We start from the raw sequence: 20,833 nt of genomic DNA, 5'->3' as shown, positions 1-20,833 counted from the left end.
ATGGCCTCTGGTCCTCTCACTGGGCACCGCTGAGAAGAGCTGGGCTCCACCTCCTTCACGGCCTCCCACCAGGTATTTATTTACATTAATAAGAATTCCCTGAGCCTTCTCTTTTCCAGGCTGAACAGTCCCAGCTCCCTCAGCCTCTCCTCAAAGGAGAGATGCTCCAGGACCTTCATCATCCTCATGGCCCTTCACTGGGCTCTCTCCACTATGGTCCATGTCTCTCTTGCACTGAGGAGCCCAGAACTGGACCCAGCACTCCAGGTGTGGCCTCACCAGTGAGAAATAAATGGGAAGGATCCCCTCCCTCGACTTGCTTTGCCCAATGCAGCCCAGGACACCAGTCACCCTCTTTGCCCCAAGGCCATGTTGCTGGCTGATGTTCAACTTGGTGTCCACCAGTACCCCCGGGTCCTTTTCTGCCAAGCTGCTTCCCAGCAGGGTGGCCCACAGAATATACTGGTGCATGGGGTTGCTCCTTGCAGGGACAGGACTTTGCACTCGCCCTTGTTGAACTTCATGAGGTTCATGTTGGCCCATTTCTCCAGCCTGTTGAGGTCCCTCTGGATGGCAGCACAACCCTCTGGTGTACCAGCCACTCCTCCCACTTTGGGAAGATGCACTGCATCTGTTTTTACCCCAGAAAACCAAAACATCCATAAAATCTTACACAAAGGACCATGCCCAATCCATACTGGACTGCTCAGAGAGGCCAACTGAATCTTTATATTTCTGTTTTCACTCTTTTTTTCCTAGGAGGGGACATAGGAGCAGACAGCCCTGCTCCTGATGGGGATATTTCCGCATCCTACAACGATGAGGCGCGCCAGACCACACGTAGTAAATGGCCTGCCATCTGTCTTACAGAAGTCAATAGCAGGTGTAGTATTTATGCCAAATCACGCCGAATATTTCATAAAACAGATAAATAAATAGTTCTGGGAAACCCTCAGATTGTCACCAGCTGTCTGGGGGGGCAGCGTGCCAGAAACGCACAGTCCAGTAACCTCGTGTACTTGCTGGGGTTTTTTAAGAAGGGCAAAACTAAAAGTTAAGATAGACATAAACATGTTTGGTAAAAGAAGGCCAAGTTCCTTTTCATGAGAAGCAATCAGCAGCAAATATTTAAATTACCTAATAAGCTCAAGTGAGGATTAGGAGATGGGAAATAACCCGACTTCTACCAGCATGAGAAGTCCAAGCTCCCGCCAAAGACAAGGAGAGGCTTAAAACACCAATTACCGCAGACCTCACCGATCGTGTTAATCAGCATTTGCCAACAGAGAAGTCTGCAAAGCTACAAAATCAAGTTTAACGACAAATTTAAGTGTCTCGGGCCGTCTCCTACCTGCAGCGCCGCGAACATCATCATTTCTTCCTCCGTGCACTCGATCTCCTCCAGCAGAATTGCCCATTTCGACTGCTCGTACAGCTGGTTGATCCGGATCGCGTCGTACTACGGCACAGAGCAAAAACACCGACTGGTTGTAAAATGTATACGCACAGTTCAAGACAAACCATCTCATCTTTGATTTCAATGCGATGCTTCAATCCAAGACTGAAAAGCCTCTGCCAGAGCAGCTCCAACCAACCCTGAGAATATCTCTAGCAACACATCTAAGCATTAGCAAACTGCTACATGGGAGCACACAGAGCCAGGTTTGATGCCTGCAAGATCATTTTCCAAAGCGGTGGAGGATTTATCAATACAAAAGCACAACAGAAACAGAGGCAGCCTTTTGCTCAAAGCCTATGCGTGCAGGATGTGAGTAAAATAAATAGCTCTGTACCTTTGGATTCAGGTCAAAAAAGCTGTAGTATTTGAACCGGAGCAGCAAAGCTTCGTTTTCTTTCACCTCCTGCTCCATAAGAGATCGCGACGAATCCAGCCATCTGTAAATTGTCAACACAGGATAACACACACAAAAAGCTCCAGTGAAGTTGCGACGATGCTTTCAAGAATGCAATTTAAAACCGCATGTTGAAAAAAAAAAAAAAAGAAGAAAAAAGCAGAAAGTCAAATCCTTAACTCACCCTTGGTTGATTTTGGCTTTATCGAGCAGCGCCTGTGGCTTGTACATTTTCGCTAAGGACTCCGGGGAGGTGACGGGCTGGCTGACCGCCAGGATGCCTGGGTTCCCCTCCGACAAGGCGCTGTCACCGAACCAGGCTGAGGTGGGTGACAGGGGACTGCCATCGTGAGCGTCGTAGGTCGGTGTCATCGTTTTGCTGTACAGTCCCGGGCTTGAATATATGTTTCCTACCGGTAAATGGAATAAAAAGACAGGAATTAGCTTACGGCCAAGCCCCCCCTGCTCTCAACCAAGCCAACTCAGACATAAACCCGAAGCCAGCGGATGAAACCTTCCCTTTTTTTAACCTTTTTTTCTTTTTTTTTCCGCAATTGGAAAACACTGTGCTGGTTGTTTTCCCATGAAAAGTCGTCCCTCTCTCTCAGCTCTTTCTCCGAGAGCAAAACTGATGGAAAACTCATCATTCCAGCCCAAATCCATGGGAAAAGGCGTGGGTCTCCCACGCTGGGAAACTCCTGCGCCCAGAGTTCCTGCGTCACCTGGGACACGAACGGCCCCCGACTTACCGGTATTACCTGTCGCTTAAAGATTTTTGGAAGTCAAAAGTTTTAGAGGAGCAGGAAAATAAACTAAAGGTGCAGTCAAAGAGACCAGGGTCAGAGCACAAAAGTCCTACTGAGGTGGAGCTCACCTTTGACGGGGCCGATGTAAAGAATATCGGTGCCTATAGAGAGGGAAAAGAAAGGAGGGAAGTGAGAAGGCGAGAGAAAGTCATCGGGAGAGTGGGAAAGGACAGAAGCCAAAAATGGGCATTTTCGGATGAGGGCTGAATAGCACAGGTGAGGTTTAACCACCCAAAAAGGGTGTTTTGCAGCAGTGCCGGAGGACTCGGCAGGCAAAGCAACCGAAGTGACTCCATGGTTATTTTATTCACGTTACAAGAAACAGCCAGACACGGAAACGCAGCATTTCACGGACGGAAAAGCTTGCTGAGATGGCCAAACAAATTTGGTATTAATATGCTGAGCAAGTGGTGCGATTTGGTGCAAAACCGATCCCGAAGCACACGCTCATCCCAGGCCTTGTAAAGCTTTACAGCTCGTACGGACTCAAAGCAGACAACCGCCCTCCCGCCTTTTAAAATTACAAATATGAAGGGAATAAAGGGCACCCAGCTATGCAGAGCTAAACAGTCCCTATTCATCTCACAGGAGCACTGATTCTTACGTTAAGAATATAAAATCTGGATTTTCAAAATAAGGGAGGTTCAATGACCGCATCCTAATGTCAGTAATCCCACTGCGGATGTACATAGTGCAATGAGCTCAGCATCGTTTGCTGGGCATAAATCTGCACACCAGCATCGAGAAGGACCAATAACCGGCTTTTTTGGGAAAGAGTTGCATCCTTTTAAAATCATGAGCCTCTTCAGATATGCACTATTAAGGGTGTTGAAGGGGTGAGTGGCAGCGTTGAGATGCCAGCAGCAGGGTCTCCTGTGCCACCCTCCAGCTCCTCACTCCAAACGATTCCTCTTCTCTGAATGCCCAAGAAATGACAGAAAGCTGAGCTAGACGTCTGGAAAAGCCTAAGACTGAAACAACAGACAAACCTTTCAGAACTCTCATTTTCTGTCATGGGTATCTCAAGGAGCAGTAAGAACTGTTTGAATCAGCAGCATCACACCAATGACAGCCAACGTCTTGGTTAGGAAATTTAAATAATACAGAAATGTGATTCTAAACCGTCTGCCGGCATGGAAAACAGAAGTGAAAACCATCCGTCACCACTGAATAAGAAAAGCACCAGGATGCTTTTAATGCTCCTGCTCGTTTTGCCTGCATCTCGGTCTGGATTAATGACCGTGGGTACTTGCCATCAAGACAGACTCAGCAAACCAGGCATGAGCAAAAAAGCAGCAGAAATGGTGACGGGATGAAGATATCCACCTTGAAGCTTCACATCTGCAAGGGGAAAGCTGGGGGTGACTGGCCAGATATTTATACCAGATAGTTATAATTTGGGAGTTAGACTCGATGATCTTTATGGTTCCTTCCAACTGGAGATACTCTGTGATTCTGTGATTATAAAGGCAGCAGAAACATGCTGTCCCCATGGACTGTTGTAACACTGGAGCAGATCAGCCCAACAAGAACTGGCAATAAACTCCCATCACCATCCATGAACCGCATCCCTGAAGATGCTCTTGCCTCCTCCCCATCCACCCTCGCAGCCTCAACCTTCCCGTGGCTGAAGCAGACAGGGCTGAGCATTAACTGCACCAACAAAAGCAAAACCTCACTTCTTGCCTCAAATCGGGCAGGTTTTCCCATGGACATCCCCCCACATTCCTCTGTTCGAGTGTCTGCTCCAGGGGAGCAAAGCTTCCCCTCGGATGTTCTCCTCACCCCCTTCTCTGAACACCTGAAACATCTCAGAAGAAGTTTCCCTTCAAAATTTTCCCTGAGGCAGGCAACGTCATGAAAAGTTCCAGATGAAACAGCTATAAATTTGGCTAACTTATAAGCAAGTGAATACAGGTCTCCTAATGGAAAGTGTTGGGCAACACTTGCTGTGGGTGTATTGACGGCTCTGCCTACGGTGGTTTCAATGGTTTCACTGCCAGGTACAGGGTGCTCAGTGACAAAACACACCCATTAAATCCACGTGCACTGAAACACGCAGGTCCCGAATATTAACTCGTTTTACAGAAGTATTCAGCACACAAATCTGGGACAACCCCCGCAACAGTTTATTTGGGTTAAAAACATGACTTTTAACTAACAGCACCTAAGTACGGCAGGTGGCTGTAGTCATCAAACCCGCAGCAAAAAGTAATTTCATTCACAGGGAAAGCAAAAACAGCGAGACAGTTCAAAGTGACTCACTGGAAGACCAATAAATAAGTAAAAGAAAAAAATCTTTTACGTACGTTTCCCTCAAAGCAGGCCAAGCATTTCCTATTAATCTAACAGAGATGCTCTCAGTGAACACTGACTTTTGGAAAGGCAAATTACGGACTTTCAAGATGAAAACGCCAAATGAAAATGAAAATGAACTGGAGCCTTGCCCAATGCAAGGAAAACTCCCCGAGCCAGGAGTGGGAGCAGACTAACCCACAAGTATTTTTAAGTAACAGAGAGCAGAAAGAGCGAGACCAGAGGAAAAGAAGGATTATTTTTCCCTTGCTACAGACCCATGATCAGCACTTGCTGCAGGGCCCGTGGTGCACGTGGCTTCGGCATCATCACCCTCACCCATGCGAGCCCAGCGCCACCAGTGCCGTTAACCACACTGCACTTGTACTTCAGTTAATTTAAGACCAATTAAGACAAGTTTACTGAATTTCAATATATTTTTTTTAAATTAAAGCTGCCCTGCTTCCCTCTTGTCGCTGGATTTAAAACCAAGAGCTTTGGCAGCCAGACATGTCTCACCCGCCTGGCCCCAAGCATCTCTGTGGCTTTCTCCACAAATCCACTTGCGCTAAAGTGCTCCCACTTGACCAAATCGATGGTTTAAGCCCCTGCCATTTGCTTTCAAACGCCAAACCTCCAAAAACCTCTCTGCTTGCAAACAAACACCTCTCAGCATCAATTTGCTGCCTGGGGCAAGAGGTGTTACTCCATCAGAGATGTTACTCCATCATCAGCGACGTTACTCCGTTAACAACATTACTCTGTTAGCGACTCTCTTACCAATGCTACTCTGGTTCTGTAAGCCAGACTGGCAAACTAAGCCCCTACCTATAAAAGTTGTCTTTTTTTTTTAGCATTACGATCTATAGCTACGTCCTTAACATAAGGGAACACTAATGCAATTAATAAAACCCCGGTTTTGCTGGGCTATAAATAAGGAATAGAACAGCGTTACTGCCTAAAACACACCTGGAATTTGACATTAGGAGCGATTTTCCATTTAAATCCTTTCTTAATAGGGTAAGAAAACCTTTCAGCAACACAATCCGAGTGTTAAAGTGGTCACACTTGGGTTCTGGTTTATTTTATAAGGTCTGACGTTGTTCTGCTCCCCTATATGCGTGACAGCTCCAGGCATGCATCTGTGCGACCGCGACCGAGTGCTGCAGCCCTGCAGGACTTGTGACGTTTACTTGGGGTCTGTTTCTTGCTCAGACCTTCAGGAATTATGTCAGACCGGTACCACTATGTCATTTTTCCCCCCAGTTTATTATCTGTTTGCCTCCTGCCGACCCCTGCCCGGCAAGCTCGTCCTCACAAAGCAACTCCCGGCTCACCGGACCCCGGCGTGATCAGCGGACCCTCCAGCTCGAATGAGTCGTCTTCACATTGATCATCCAACTTCTTCTTTTTTTTCTTTGACGGATCTCTGGGTTTCCTCAAAAGGGAGAGCTCTTCTGGATGCCTGATGTCTGGGGAGAAAACGGACCACTTTTACAAAGGCAGGGTGGAAAAAAAGGGGGGAAAAAATGGAATACCCTTCCTTTAGGAACAACATTCAGCAATGTGCATTATCTCCCTTGGCTGATTTTCCTGCTTTGCAATGGTTAAAAATCAAGTTGAGAACATTTTCCCTGCAAGCCTGTTGGAAGCAAGCACTGTCCTTGGCCGGAGAGGTAACACAGCATCTGGGTAAAATGCAGAATTTCCCAGGCACAGCCGCTCAAATGCAAATAAAAAGCTCTGCTGGACCGTGCGAAAGAATCTAGTACCATTCTCACCCATTATAACAAATATAAATATAAATATAAATATAAATATAAATATAAATATAAATATAAATATAAATATAAATATATAGACATAAATATACATATAAATATATTAATCAGCATGTAAACCCCTGTTCAGGCACCTAGGTAAAAGGCTGTAGGAGCATTCCAAGAGTCAAGCTATTTATTTACTTATCCGACTGGAAAATTTTAGAGCCTATATTTAAGGCACCCACTTTTTAAAGAGATCGTGGCCAAAGTGTTTCCTTTTCACAGCAAAACTCTGGCCTCTCCCATTTCCATGCCCAGAATCAGCCTGAATAATTTAAAGCCCATGTTATTTAAAGTGAAGAGCATCCCTGTGTGTGTGTGTGTTTTAAGCCATGGGGGCATGGGGGGACTAATGAAAAAGAGAATTTTAGGGCCATTTCCCACAAAAGTGGCATTTTGGTTTTGCTTTTGCCTGCTGCAGTGGCTTCTGAGCGCAAAGGAGCTTTCTGGGAAAGCGGAGCCCACGGTCTGTCGTACCACCGAAACGGGTCCCTTGCCAGCCCTGCAAAAACCAAGAGCGGAGGAAAAAAACAACAAAAAAAATCCCTCAACTCTGAAGTGTCCTCAGTCGATGCATGGGAACCAACCTGGAAAAGCATTCACCTGGGCACAAAGCCATCCCTTTGCAATGATGAAAGGCTGCGAAAAGCTCGGGCAGCTCTGAAATACGGCTTGGATTGGAAAAAAAAAAAAGAGATTATAGGTCATGATTGAGCCTGGAAGGAACAGTTTTGGAGCTCCCCTCTGCAGCTGGTTGTCCATGTTCAAACCCCTGTGGGTTTTTTTTTTTTAACTCTGTTTTTTGCATGTATCACCCGAAAATGCAAAATTTGGGATGCTCTTAGGAAAGCAGCCCCGGTTCCATTCCTGCTGCACAGGGAAGCCTGGAGCTGCACAGGAGACCAGGATACAGAGGAAGAGCTGGTAGCATCACAGCCGGGCTTATTTCCCCCCCAAAGACGAATGCTGAACAAGAAAATAAGCCATTATCCCAACGAGGAAAAGCGACACGGTTCGTATCTCACCACCGTGCAGCAGCAGTGGGAGTGTGCTGCACACTCCCAGGCGCGGGATTATAATTAAAACTGGAATTTGGCCCCCAACATGTGACCCGAACAGGACGCACCCCCACGGCGGATGCTCCTGCCCGCGCCAGCATCTCTCCCGACTGCAAACGCGGGGCTGGCAGCGAGCTCCGCTGCCCCCTCGCCCCATCCCGGGACACACCGATTCACCAGAAGTGCTTTTCCACATTTGTCAGGGGATGGCTGCCATTATAAACAGTACATTCCAAAAATTACCTTTTTTTTTTTTAAAAAAAAAAAAATTTATTAAAGCACGGCTTCCCTGATGAGTCACATCCTTGGGCTTCATCTCCCTGTTTGCAGACACGATGAGCATCACGGGCTGTCCCCTCCTGGGGAGGACACCCTGAGAGCCTCCCCACGATGCCATTTTAAAAAACAACCCATGCTTTTCTCTTATTTTTTCTCCGCTATTTTAAATAACAGCCTGTGCACCACCACCAGCCCCACCCGTCACATCTAGGGGGGTTGATTTTAGCTGATTTTAGATCCTGCTAGCCTCAATGTTCTCAAATCCAGAGGCTGGGTACCTCTGGATTTAAGCGTCTCTCATATTATAGAATCATAGAATCATTTCAGTTGGAAGAGACCCTCAGGATCATCTAGTCCAACCTTAACAATATCGCATGTCTCCATCCCAAACCATCATCTAGCAAAGCTTTAATTTAAGCTTTATTTTAATCTGTGTATTAATATATATTTATTTCTATATGTATATTTTTAATTTCTGTATATCTTTAAGCTTTACTTCTTTTCAGCTTTAATTTAACACCGATTTATTATTACTATGTACATATTATCACGCTAAACTCCCTCCCTGCATCCACTAACCAACACTTCGCTTCACCGCACAACTTTTTGACCATTTCTAGCAGTAAATACCTAGCGTATGAACCCAGCGAGCTATTCGCGTGCCCATTTATCACAGCCAGCTTACCTCACGAAGAAAAAATCCGCTGGGACAACCAGGGTCATGCACAAGGGACAATACGCAGGCACAGGCTAAAACGAGGAGTTCCCCTGGTATTTCGCTAGCAAGGTTTATACTCCGATGTTTATTTATGGTGCATTAGCAACCGATACAGCCGCTCAGCTGAAACCATTCAGCGAGGCCAAGGGAAGGGCTCCGGGCCAAGCTCGCCTCCTGACAGCAATCTGTTGGAGAACGGCCCAAAGCTTGACCATCTGATTTCAAAGCGACTTTTTATAGTCCCTCAGTTGCTCATGACGCCGTCGGCGGGTTACAAAGGATACGGGCAAGTTTTTCGGCAGCTGCTTCCAAAGGGCGCACGGCCGTGGGACAGCTGCATCCCCACGATGCTGGAGCATCCCTGCTCCCCGCAGCCCAGCACATCCCAATGAGCTGCAAATTTCTCCTGAACAGAAATCCGCTGGACATACCAGCATTAGATTGGATATTGGGAACAATTTCTTCCCCAAAGGGCTGTGGGGCATCGGAATAGGCTGCCCAGGGCAGTGCTGGGGTCACCATCCCTGGAAGGGTTGAATGGAGATGAGGTTCTCAGGGACGTGGGGCAGTGCCAGGGGTGGGTTAATGGTTGGACTCGATGATCTTGAGGGTCTTTTCCAACCAAAATGATTCTACGATCTCCGAGACTTTACAAACCCACTGAAACCAACTAAGGGTTGCAACGGAAATTAAAAATTAAGCTCCTCGTGCCAAGAAGCAGAGAAGCAGAAAAGCAGCAAGAGCGCAATATTGTTTGTATATCTTACCCCAGAATAAGGGAAAAAGCGAGAAGCAACTTCGCACGTTTCAACCTTTCAGTAAACTGCTGGTGAAAAAAATGTTTGCCGCTGCTTATAAGTGTGCAAAGGGTTTTAAAGTGTGTTTGGAATAGAGCCGGGCTTAGTAAACACAGTGCTCAGCTACTGAAGCTAAAGCAGAGCCTGTTCCAGGGTGGGAAGGGCTTGCAGATGGTAGGGCTCCAGTTAATTGGAAACTGGGATGAGGAAGCACTCCAGAGCCCCAGCCCCTGTTTTCTGGTCATAAGAGCAAGAGAAAGATCCTTGAAGTATCCAAGTGGTACAAAAAAATTCAAGTCCTCGATATAGGTTTGGGCTTTTTACTAAGTCCCACTGCACTTGGAGAAGCCCATTTACTGGAGTTGTTTGCCTGGGGTAAAACATCTCGCCAGGGTTTGACTTCAGCCTTGAAACCCTCCGTTAATTATTTCATCCCCGTTTTCCAGCTGAAGCCAGGCTGCTCCTGCCAAAGGTCACTTTGAAGGAAAAAAGGTCAGTGAAACACGGGTGGAGAAGCGACTTTCTGAGCAAGGCTGATGTGTTGACTCTTCAACTGATGTGTTGGTCGGGGCTGTGTTTGCTTTCGAAGAGACTCCCTGTCTGTACACGAGACAGATGGCACTGGCAACGTCTACTAGAAATTACTGTAAATAATCCTTTTAGCATTTTATTGGTATTTATTGTGTAAGTGGGTGAAAACCCAGCTATCCAGCCTCTTATGGAGTGTCTCTGGTGGCAGCTGCCAGGAGAAACCATCTGCAACGATACGTGGCACGGAGGGCAGTGCGCCGACCAAAATCTGGTCCAAAACCATTTTTCAGCTGTATCCGACCAGGAACCGTTCATATTTTGACATCTCCTCCAGCCCACACTGCACCAGCTGTGGATGCAGCTGAGCCCCAACATTGCCGCAGCTCCACATCCACATCCCAGCATAAGGGCTTCGTCAAATTTAGGGGATTTGTTGCCCAGAGAGGTGGTGGCTGAACCATCCCTGGAGACATCCCAGGCCAGGCTGGACGGGGCTCTGAGCAACCTGAGCTGGTGCAGATGTCCCTGCTCACGGCAGGGGGGGCACTGGGGGAGCTGGGAAGGTCCCTTCCCACCCAAACTGTTCTGTGATTCTGTGATTTTATCAAGTGAGGGAAATGCCCTTTGGCGAGAGGAGCGCACATATATACATTTCACAGGTGTCATTTCAAAAATGCGACCGGGAAGGTGGTTTTCGACCTCCCAGAAAAACTTTTCCAGCTGTTAGATGAAGCCATTTTACTCCCTACAACATCTTCTTCTCTACCCACCTGCAAGATCCCACTTGTCCCTGTGCTGTCTCCAGCTGAAAACAAATCCACAGCCTTTTTTTCCCCATGTAATCCCTCATTTCTTGCCCAGACCCTGCACAGCTCACCCAGCCCAGCTGTGCCAATCGATCTGCCACCCAGAGACAAACAGCAAAGCTGGGATGAAACCTCCTTCGCCACAGAACACCGCACCAACTGCGCTCAGAAAACTGGCTTTAAACACAAATATCTGCCTGGCAGGGTGTAAAATTCACAATTTATGCTCTTTTGCACTGAATCCACCAAGTAAATCTGGCACCTGCTGCATCCTTAACCACCACAGTGTATGGAGATGGGAAAGCTGTTGCAGTCAGAGATGGGAAAAAAATCCACGTCTCTCAGCATGGGAGAAGAGGTGATTTTGCTGCTTTGTCCCCATCTGAGATGAAGACTCCCCAGACCCTTCCAGGCATCATGCCAAGGGATCAGGGGACACACAGTGACAATTTTAGTGCCCTCACTCCCAAGAAAAAATCAGATTTGTGGTTTTTCTTGCATCACCTACATAAGCAACACGGCATAGACTGGAAGTGCTGTCTGAGTATGTACCAACTTCCCCCAAAATTAAAATTATGGGAAGTCACACTAGTTTCAGTATTCAGTTTTGATACATAAGAAAAATTAATTATCCAAAGAAGCTCTTAGCATCCATTTTTCCACTCAATTTCTGGCTCCCTTAAAAGGTCAACGGGCTGGTTCGCCCGATTAGCTCTTGAAGCATAAAAACTCCATAATTTTACTTGTAGCACAGACAGCATTTAGGGGAAATCCTCTCTTTAATGCTGATCCAGTTACCCTCTGTTAGGAAATGTGTTTCAAAGTGGGATATCTCTGCACTGGATTGCTGCTGTCTCAGAGCAATGACTCACAAAAATTACGGCCTTTGCACATCGACATGATGGTTCTTAGAAAAATGAGACCTCAAACCCCATTTTTCTCCCATTTCAGACTTGAAAGAAAGAAAGAAAGAAAAAAAGTGTTTTTCTTTGGAATGAGTAAATTCTGTGAATTGCATTTCACAGTGTAAGTTTACAGAATGACTTATCTTCAACGTAAGTTCACTTGAGATAAAGTTTTGCAAAACAGAGGCAAAAATGAAAAAAAAAAAAAAAGACTTATATAACTTTTGAAGTGCTTGGAGATAAGACCATGGCTGTGGACACTGGGCAGTATCTGATAGAGGAGCAGGTCCTCAGCCCCTTAGCAATTTACTAGGTTTGCACACCCGCCTACATTCAGAACATTTTATTATGGGCTCTTCAGCTGCCTGGTTGCTTAAATATTTATTTGGGTAAAAGCCAAGCTCTCCACTTGCTGCCTGGGGCCATGCAGCTATGTCAGGACATCCCGAAAAGCCTCCTGAGATGTCCAACAAGTGCAAACCAACCTGGGGCTGACCCTGCCAGCGGCTTTGCCAGAACCTTCCCAAATCCAGCGTGGAAAATCCAAGTGTCTGTTGACTTAGTGACTTGCCACCGCAGCAGCAATCTGGAAAACCACCCGAAAAAATGAGGTTGGTGGGGTCTGCAGCGATGCGATCGCTGCTTGCAAACACCTTCTGGGTGAGTGGTACCCGGAGCCGAAATTGGGCACCATTGGCCGGGAGGGATCCAGGAGGAGGCAGCCAGTGGCGATGATGCCAAGAGTTATTACAAAGTGAATAAAAAGGGCCATCGGAGAGACAAGAGCCAACAAACGCCGAATGTTTCCATGGTTTTTTCCACAAGTGGGACAAAATCCCTAGACTCCACTTATCCGGATGCCTCTCAGAGCACAGACAGCACTTTGAGCCTTGCCCCTGAAGGGTCTGAACTGCAGCCGAAGTCAAATTGAACTCAATTAAATTAAGCACCACAAACAAAAGAAAAAAAAAGAATCCAGTTACACCCTCTGCGTCGGACCATAAGGAGCACTCAGAACAATCTTAAGGAAGGCACTGGGTTGGTCAGCATCTCCTAATGTCTTCAGGACGAAAGTCTATTTAAAGGGTCTCTGTCAACAGCAGAGTAAGGATGAAAAAATGCACTGACTCATGCGGTGACATACAGGCTGATGCTACTCAGGAGGGAGAACAGGGACCAGGGTGGGGAAGGGGGGGAGAAAGGGGAATATTTTTTTTCCATTTCAGCCACTTCTCAATTAAATCTCGTTATTTCCCTTCCCGTCCAGTTTCTGGTGTTCGTCTGGATCCTACACAACAGCTGCAGCCGAATCCAGGCAAGCAATGAAAGAGGAAAAATAGCGAAATGAAGAAGTTGGCAGCGGTACACTTGGGCCTCGCAATTTAAAAAGCTGAGTACATTACAATTTGGCCGACTCTCTAAATGGTAAGATTTCCTTCCCCACCCATCCCCTAGACATATTTAGAAATAGCTGTGCTACTGCCAGACCTCTCTGCTCACGGCAGCAAACCCTTCCTCGGGATTTCACCGGGTCTGTCTCCGCGCTGGTACCCGAAATCCATCTCCAAGCATCTTTGTGGTGCTACTGAGCATCTGGAGACATCACGAGATGCTGGTGTCACCCCCCAAAATGCTCATCTGCATCTACAAGGACTTCATTTCAACCCCGCTATTTTAGGAAAAACGCTACTTTATTTTTCCAATAGGGTGTCAAGAAAGAAAAAAGGGTTTAAGGAGGTGAGGAGGAACTCAGACAGCTTTGCCTCCTGGAAAGCACCTGCACCAGGGCTGCGGATCCGTGTGCTGACGGGCACAGGCAGAGCCCTGGAAATGCTGCGCATCTCGCAGTACCAAAGGGTTTCAGTTTTGCAAAAAAAAAAAAAAAAAAAGCGGCTTTTTATAGAAGCTTTTTTGGCAACTGAGGGCGTGGAAATATTACAAATACTTCAGAAGTCAGAGGACGTTCTGTACTGGAGCAGAGACCATTTATAAAGGAAAAAAAAAAAAAAGGTAGGGTCATATTCGATGTCTAGACTGCTGGATGGTGTCGCCTTGCTTGGGCTGGGCTTGCATCACGCCGCTCCCAAATGCCACTGTCACCTCCTCTCAGGTTGCATTTGATGGCCGGAGGCCGAAGTAAAGCCTGGCTCTCGCCTCCCCATGGGTCACACAGCCTCGGTACCTCGTCATTTTGGGGCAGGAGAGGGGAGGGGGAGCAGCCTGTCACCCTCACGGGACATCCCGTCCCTCCTCCCTCAGCCCCACAAGCGATGGGACCACCCTTACCCCAGGCAAAAGGGGTCACGATTTTTCAGCATCCCTCGCCCCGAGACGGGATGCGGGCACAGAAACTGCGGCTGCTCGACACAGGATGCTCCGCAGGCTTCGTTTTCCAAAACAGGTGATTAACTCACACGAAGCTCTTTGAGGATTATGAGGCAGGAGCTGGGTGTGATGTCCCACGAGCCTCTGGGGAAAATAAAAAAAAAAAAAGACCTTGAAGGGAATTTCTGTGTCTTGCACAGCCTCAGGGTGGGTAAGGAAGGGAGCAGCCATGAATTTTGTGGAGCTTCCTCCCAAAGCTGCCTCCTCCCAGCTCCAGCACCACATTCTCCTCCCAGCGCTTCCAGCATCAACTGGAATGATCCCTGCTCCTCTGCTCGGGCCGGAGGGCAGCGTAGGTCCCACATCTTCACAGCCAGAAGAAAAGGAGAAGGATGCAAACTTTCACCCCACCGCAGCATCTCCCCTCGCCCCACAGCTCTGCAACACACGCCGTTTCCCCACGAGAAGCGGCATCACCGGGGCAGGAGACGCCGAGGCATGGGAGAAAACCTTCACGCTCGCGTCTTGCTGTTTGCTTTTCCTCTCCCACGTGCTCACGCTCCTGCCTGGAGTCCCTTACTGCTCCCAGGACACATGGAAAAAAAATAGAGGCAGCAGCAGGAGAAAGGGAATGCTGCAAGGAAGCAGCTTACAGGCATGAGCAGATGCAAGGCGTCCGCTGTCCTGGAATTAAATGAAGCTCTTGTGGAGGAAAAGAGGATTTTTCTGCTTGTAGGATGACGGGTTAGCGGGAGCTCTGCAAGGCAACGGTTGTGGAGAAAAGGTGGATTTTTCTGCTCGTTGTTATGTAGGATGATGGGTCAGCGGGAGCTTTGCAATGCAGCCACATCTCTTGCCTCCCAAAAATTCCATTTTCCAACGAGCTTATTCCCACCCACACCAATAGAGTGTTGATTCCAGGCCCATTAAATTGCATTTGTGTATTTGACAGCCTGTCTGCTGGGCAGAAATATCTCCCTACAATGAGAGGAGGGGGGCACGCAGGAGCCCCCAAACCAGCCCCCCATCCCACCCCGTGCACCACGCTGCCAGTCAGGCAGGCAGCACAAATCCCTGCCGCTCCAAAAAAAAAAGAAAAAAAAAAAAAAAAGTAAAAAAAAAAAAAAAAAGTGAAGTTTTACTTTCTCTTTCTCTCCTTTTTAATTGCAGATCAAAGCTGGCCCTTCAGGCCGGTGTCGCCTGCCAGCAGCTGCTGCCGGGCACATTTCCAGGCCACCCTTCTGGTGATGGGCTGCCCGTCCCATCCACCACCCTCCTCCTGCCTGCTCCTACCGCGGGCAGGGTCAATCCCTGCCATTAACCGGCTGCTGTGGGAATGGAGGAGATGTAATCCAGCGACTAGGAATGAGATCTGGGTTTTTTCCGGCTTCGCACGACCACCGAGAAAGCGAGGGATGTGTGAGCGGCTCCAGCATCTCCCCACAGCCACCTCCCAAGAGCCGCCCTTTGCGAGAACTTCACTCTGCACAACAACAGAGATTTTTCTTCAAAAAGCAACCCCACACCGCAATGCTGACACGGCCGGGTACAATTTAAAGCGACCATAAGACAAAGCGCAAACCCTAAATAATTCATCCATGTGTGTTCCTGCTTGTGTATAGAGGATTTTATAAACACAACCAGCTAGAGAGTCCTGGTACCACAAGGAATTACTTACATTACTCATTAATGATGCCACATGCTAAAAGTACTGAAGTGTGTAATTAAATGCTCCAGGGGCAAAGACAGCAAACGGTTACAGCCAAATACAAGCAACCCACAAGAACAGCTCTCTCTGCTGGATGTTAGTCTGGGACACACTGGACCCAACTCTAGAAATCAAGGGATTTGCAGAGACGAGCTTTGCTGTTAGGGCAGGGACTACTTATTTCCCCTTCTACCTTGAAACATCTCCTCATTTTTCCTTGGGGAGACAATTAGTGTGATTAACACAGGGTTACGAGTGCTCTCTGCAGCCAACCTGTGCAGAGATGCTGCAGAAGACATGAAAAGTTCTGAGCACCAAAGGTCACCTGCGGAGGATGAAAGGACAAATGGTGACCGGGATTTGCACAGAGTGGCTCGGTGTTTGCTCCAAAGAGCTTCTGGATCATATCTATCTATCTATCTATCTGAACCAAGACCTCCTTGGGGCAAAAACCAAACTATATATATATGTATGTCTTCCCACTGGGAAGCTCTTCCCTGGACCAGAGAGGCATTTGGACATCTATATCATACATATATATATATGTGTGTGTGTGTATATATAAAATAGCGGTATTTGGACACAAATTTATATATATCTATACAATGAATAGAGTACCTCTATATTATATATACAAAATGTGGATATAAAAGTTAAAACCTATTAGATATTATATTCTATTATGTATAAAAGTAGTGGTATTTGGACACCTGTATAATGTACAAATATCTGTTATACAAGTGCCCTAACACCTCTGTGGTCCAGGGAAGAGCTTCCCAGCCCCCCCAGCTCCAGCATCGCCACCTCCCCACATCCCGATCCCCTCGTGCTGATGTTGAGCCGACGTGACCGTCTCCCCCGTAGCTCTGCTGAACATCTGGCTCCCAGTAAACACAAAGACAAGGGCTAAACAAGATTTAATCGCTGTATTCGGCCACGTAATTTCCGTCTGTCCTCAAACAGCTCGGGTTGGTAAGAGTAACTAAAAGCAGAGCGAGGCTTCCAGCGAAAATCCTGCTTTCTGCAAAATCGGGAACATTTATTCCAGCAGCTCAGGAAAGTCAGAACCACCCTGGACAGATGTGCCTGCTGCAGAGAGCTCCTAGCACAGCTGGGCTGCAGCTCTCCAAGAGGCTTTTTCCCCCTTCTACATCTTTAAATATCAGCATTATTCTGCCAGTCTGTTCATAAATACACTGAGAGCCCTGGAGTTGAATAAATCGCTGCTTCAGGCCCATGTAAGGTTCTGGCTGCTCTGTGGCATCACTGAAACATCTCTTATTACGTGATTAACTACATCAGAATTTCCTGACGTGACTCACTGCTAGAAAGACTCATCAGCGACCAAGCGACGCCTGCGACCTCTCCGTCTACCACGACGTTAAAAATGGCAATGGGAGACAGGGGAGGAAGCAAAATTGGCTGGGAAATAATGCTGGCTAAGCCTTTTCTATTTTAAGGAGAAATTGCCCAATATTTATATTTAAAAAAAAAAATCCAACCAAACCCAAAACAAAAAACATGAAAGAAATAGCAAAGATTCATAATCAGCTATATATACCGAGCTAACCACAGATGTGCCGGAGGCCACGCTGTAACACCGCACGTACGGCTGAGCTCTGTCTGTCTCATGAAATAACTGGGTCAGCCAAGAGTAACCCGGGATGCTTTTTGCAAGCAGAAATAGATTTACTACAGCCGAGGTCGGGTTGCAGGATCCTTTCGGAGGGGAAAAAGCAAGAAGGACATCGCTACAGAGCCTACGCTGAGGACTTATTTGAATTTCTTGGAGCAGAGTTACCATCTCTTGGTTTTTTTGCTTTTTTTTTTTTGAGATGGGGAGAAAGAAGCACCAACTTCTGGGATGAGAAATTTGTGAAGATGAGAAAAAAGTGATGCACAAAAGCAGCAGCCTGGGACAATCCCTGTGTACCGGATAGGAAATGATCCACCCTTTCTTCAGGGGCTTCTTCTCAGCCAAGGGAAGGAACATGAAGGGGAATTGGGGAGGACAGAGGGAGACTCAGTTCCTTCCCTCCACCAGACAGTTTTACATTGAAGCATCATCACTCAACCTCTAATATGATTTTCCACTGGAAGAGAATGCACAGAGCGGGCAGGTTTCCTATTTCAGGGTTTGTTTTTCATCTAGCACATAAATTTACAGAAAAAAAATTATGACCTAACACCAACCAACAGCTTAGCCTTGCCTAAGGTAAAACCAAGAACAGCCTTGCTACGAAACTGAATTCAGCACAAAAAACCATATTCTTACATTTGCAGTATGACTGGGCCCGTTATTTAAGTATTTACACATAAAAGGTTAGATTTGCAAGGGAAAAAAGAGGGGACAACCAGGCTGCTTGGTGCCCAGGTGACCGCTGGGTGTTTGAAGCTGGAAAATAACATTAATTTAATAAGTTTATGGATGAACACACGTGAGGCAACCAAACGACAACGTCCCCACCGGCAGCTTTTCAGCACTCGCTACTTACTGAACGTTTTGCAGATGTCAGAAACCGCCTTGAAGACCCTGTCCGAGAAGTTGACCTTCACCTTGACGTACTTCATGTTGGGCAGCTGAAGGCGAAGCAGCTTGTGCTGAGGTGTGAACTGGAGCTTGGCATCGGCCTGTATCCCGTATTTGTCCAACGTCCAGTGCGTTTTAAGGAGCCAAGTTTTCTTCTTTTCCCACCACAGCGCGTGATCCGACCAGTCTTTCTTGACATCTAGAACAAAGAAAGCATTTTACCAGTTAAAACCGGGACCCGAATTAGCCTTCAAAAGACAAAAGCCGAAGTTTAAATGCGTTTCATCGAGAAGTGACTATCGATCCAAGAACGCCGGCAGCCCTTTTTAGATACATATAATTGCTTGTACTCAATATCACCTAGAAGCCACCTTGGAGATAAAAGTAGGAAAGAACCCAAGAGGAATAAGGATGAGACATGACGTGTCCGTGGATCACGCAGTCCCACAGCGATGAGGCTGGAGCACAAAGCCAAGGGGTCACAAATGACCTGACACCTTCCCCAAGAGGGATTTTACATAGGTTTTTAGGTTTAAATATCGATTCTTGGGTTCCCCATCCCCACCACGTAAGACACATGTGATACCCAAAGGTGAATCCAGCCACCTGGGCACACACGGGAAGCAGAACCAGAAGGAGGTTGGCAAGAAGAGTTCAACACCGTGTCTTCTGCAGGTCTTGCCGTTTCTACACACAAAGCTGGAAAATTCCCGCATGAAACTAAAAGTTCCTTCCCAAAGTAACAACAGTGCAAAACCCAACAGCCACGTCTCCTTCCAGCAGGGACGTAACCACGGGCTCCTTGAAGGTCACGTCCAAGTCGGGAAGCATTTGTGGACCACCAAAGCATGGTGATAACTCCAAAAGACAGCCACTGTGCAATATTTTCCCTAAGATCTGGAATATTTTTCACTAACGCCTCCCCACAGCCCCATGACATTCCTGTGGAGCATCTTCCAGTCCGACACCCACCGACCAGAATTAACAGTGTGATGTCTCCCCACCACGCGGGAGAAAGGGAAGGAGAAGGGAAGGGAACGATCCAGCTGCTGCAGCTGCATTTTGCAAAGCTTTGTTTAGCCTAAACTCTCCGTCTCCAAAAATACTGACCGGGGCGGGGGGTGTGTGTGTGTGTCACCATCGACAGCGACAGCCAAGGCACTCGTTTCAAAGGAAAAACCAAATGTTTCCGCAGGATGTCATCTGGGCAAGCACATGAGAACCTCAAGAGGCAGCAGGGCAAGTTACAGGGACACTTCTGCACTCGATATTGCAAATGATAGAGTTACCAGTAAGTTTTGAGCTTATGGATTTTGTATGATTATTTTAACTTTTGGGAAAAAAAAAAAAAAGGGCGCTTAAAAGTATGGCACTTTCCAGGTTAAGGCACCAGTAATAAGATAATTCAGTTTTCAGCTCCAGATCCTCCTCAGATCCCAGATTCCCAACGCGAAACATCACTTTAACCCAGATTAAAACTGCAAAAGCTCCTTCCTCCATCAAACCCAGCAGGGTCGAGGGGTGAAGCCCCAGCAGACACAGCACCAAACGGGCTGAAGGTACCAAGGAACACACTCCAGGACAGACATCATGACAAATATCCCCATGAGCCACGTCTGAACTTAATCAAGATGAGAACAGTGTGACAAATGAACTTTTTTCTGTCCCTATCTGAAAATGCGATCTTGACCTCAGTGTTACTGAGAAAAGCCAGCAGAAGTTTTTTCTTTTTCTTTGGTATGATGGTATAATCACGCAGCCAGAAAAGTGCAAATGTTCAGCTAGACTTTTCAACAGCTTTGTACTATCAAATTAAACAAAACCAAATATAGAAAAGCATGCAAACTTGCACAAGCCTTGGCTACTCTCAGAAAAATCTGAGAAATCATTACAATGGACTTTGGTAACGAATTCCAACTTCTGCTCTACTGAAAGCTGAACAAATTGGCACTGAAAGTCTGAGGGGAGGGAAAAAAAGAAAGGCATTTTGAATCACTAACAGGAGGGGATTTGGGTTTATGCTGCAGATTAACCTTTCAGGCCATGGCACGAATATGCACAGAATCGTCTTTTGGCCTGAGGGCAATTAACACTTTGAATTAACAGGGAGATGCTGGCTATGACCAGAAAGGTAAAGGTCCGTGGCTACCCCACAGGGTAGTTACATATAAAAGAGCCTGGCAAATGTTTAGCAGCGGAATTGTGCGGTTGAGTTTAACACTAACACGTTGACAAGAAACCTCTGTTGCTATGCAAAGCTGCAACCCAGGGCTTGGAGCAATCCTTGCACCCCGGGGAACGCCGACCGCCTGCTTAAATCTGATCAAAGGTTTATAAATCTTCACCAGGGTCCCAATTCACGAGTTACTGATTTGTCGGGGTTATAGCTTTAGGACAAC

The 20,833-nt window shown here is 47.0% G+C and overlaps 1 protein-coding gene across 4 annotated transcripts in view; it reads right to left on the bottom strand.

Annotated features, from left to right (window-relative positions):
* The window catches only part of FERMT2 (FERM domain containing kindlin 2), a 50,422-nt gene that overhangs the window by 13,423 nt on the left and 16,166 nt on the right, over positions 1-20,833 (bottom strand). For 2 of the 4 annotated variants that reach the window (XM_065635152.1, XM_065635149.1), the window contains exons 2-7: positions 18,400-18,633; positions 6,292-6,426; positions 2,728-2,760; positions 2,038-2,263; positions 1,794-1,896; positions 1,352-1,459 (exon numbers count right to left, since the gene is read on the bottom strand). In XM_065635152.1, coding sequence (XP_065491224.1) covers positions 1,352-1,459; positions 1,794-1,896; positions 2,038-2,263; positions 2,728-2,760; positions 6,292-6,426; positions 18,400-18,633 — 839 coding nt within the window. The remainder of the gene's footprint in view (positions 1-1,351; positions 1,460-1,793; positions 1,897-2,037; positions 2,264-2,727; positions 2,761-6,291; positions 6,427-18,399; positions 18,634-20,833) is intronic. The other 2 variants (XM_065635153.1, XM_065635151.1) reach the window with 1 other exon arrangement.

Source organism: Caloenas nicobarica, chromosome 5 (assembly GCF_036013445.1).
Source record: "Caloenas nicobarica isolate bCalNic1 chromosome 5, bCalNic1.hap1, whole genome shotgun sequence".
Taxonomy (NCBI): domain Eukaryota; kingdom Metazoa; phylum Chordata; class Aves; order Columbiformes; family Columbidae; genus Caloenas; species Caloenas nicobarica.
The sequence above is the reverse complement of the archived record's forward strand: the minus strand, read 5'-3'. Positions and strand labels throughout refer to the sequence as shown.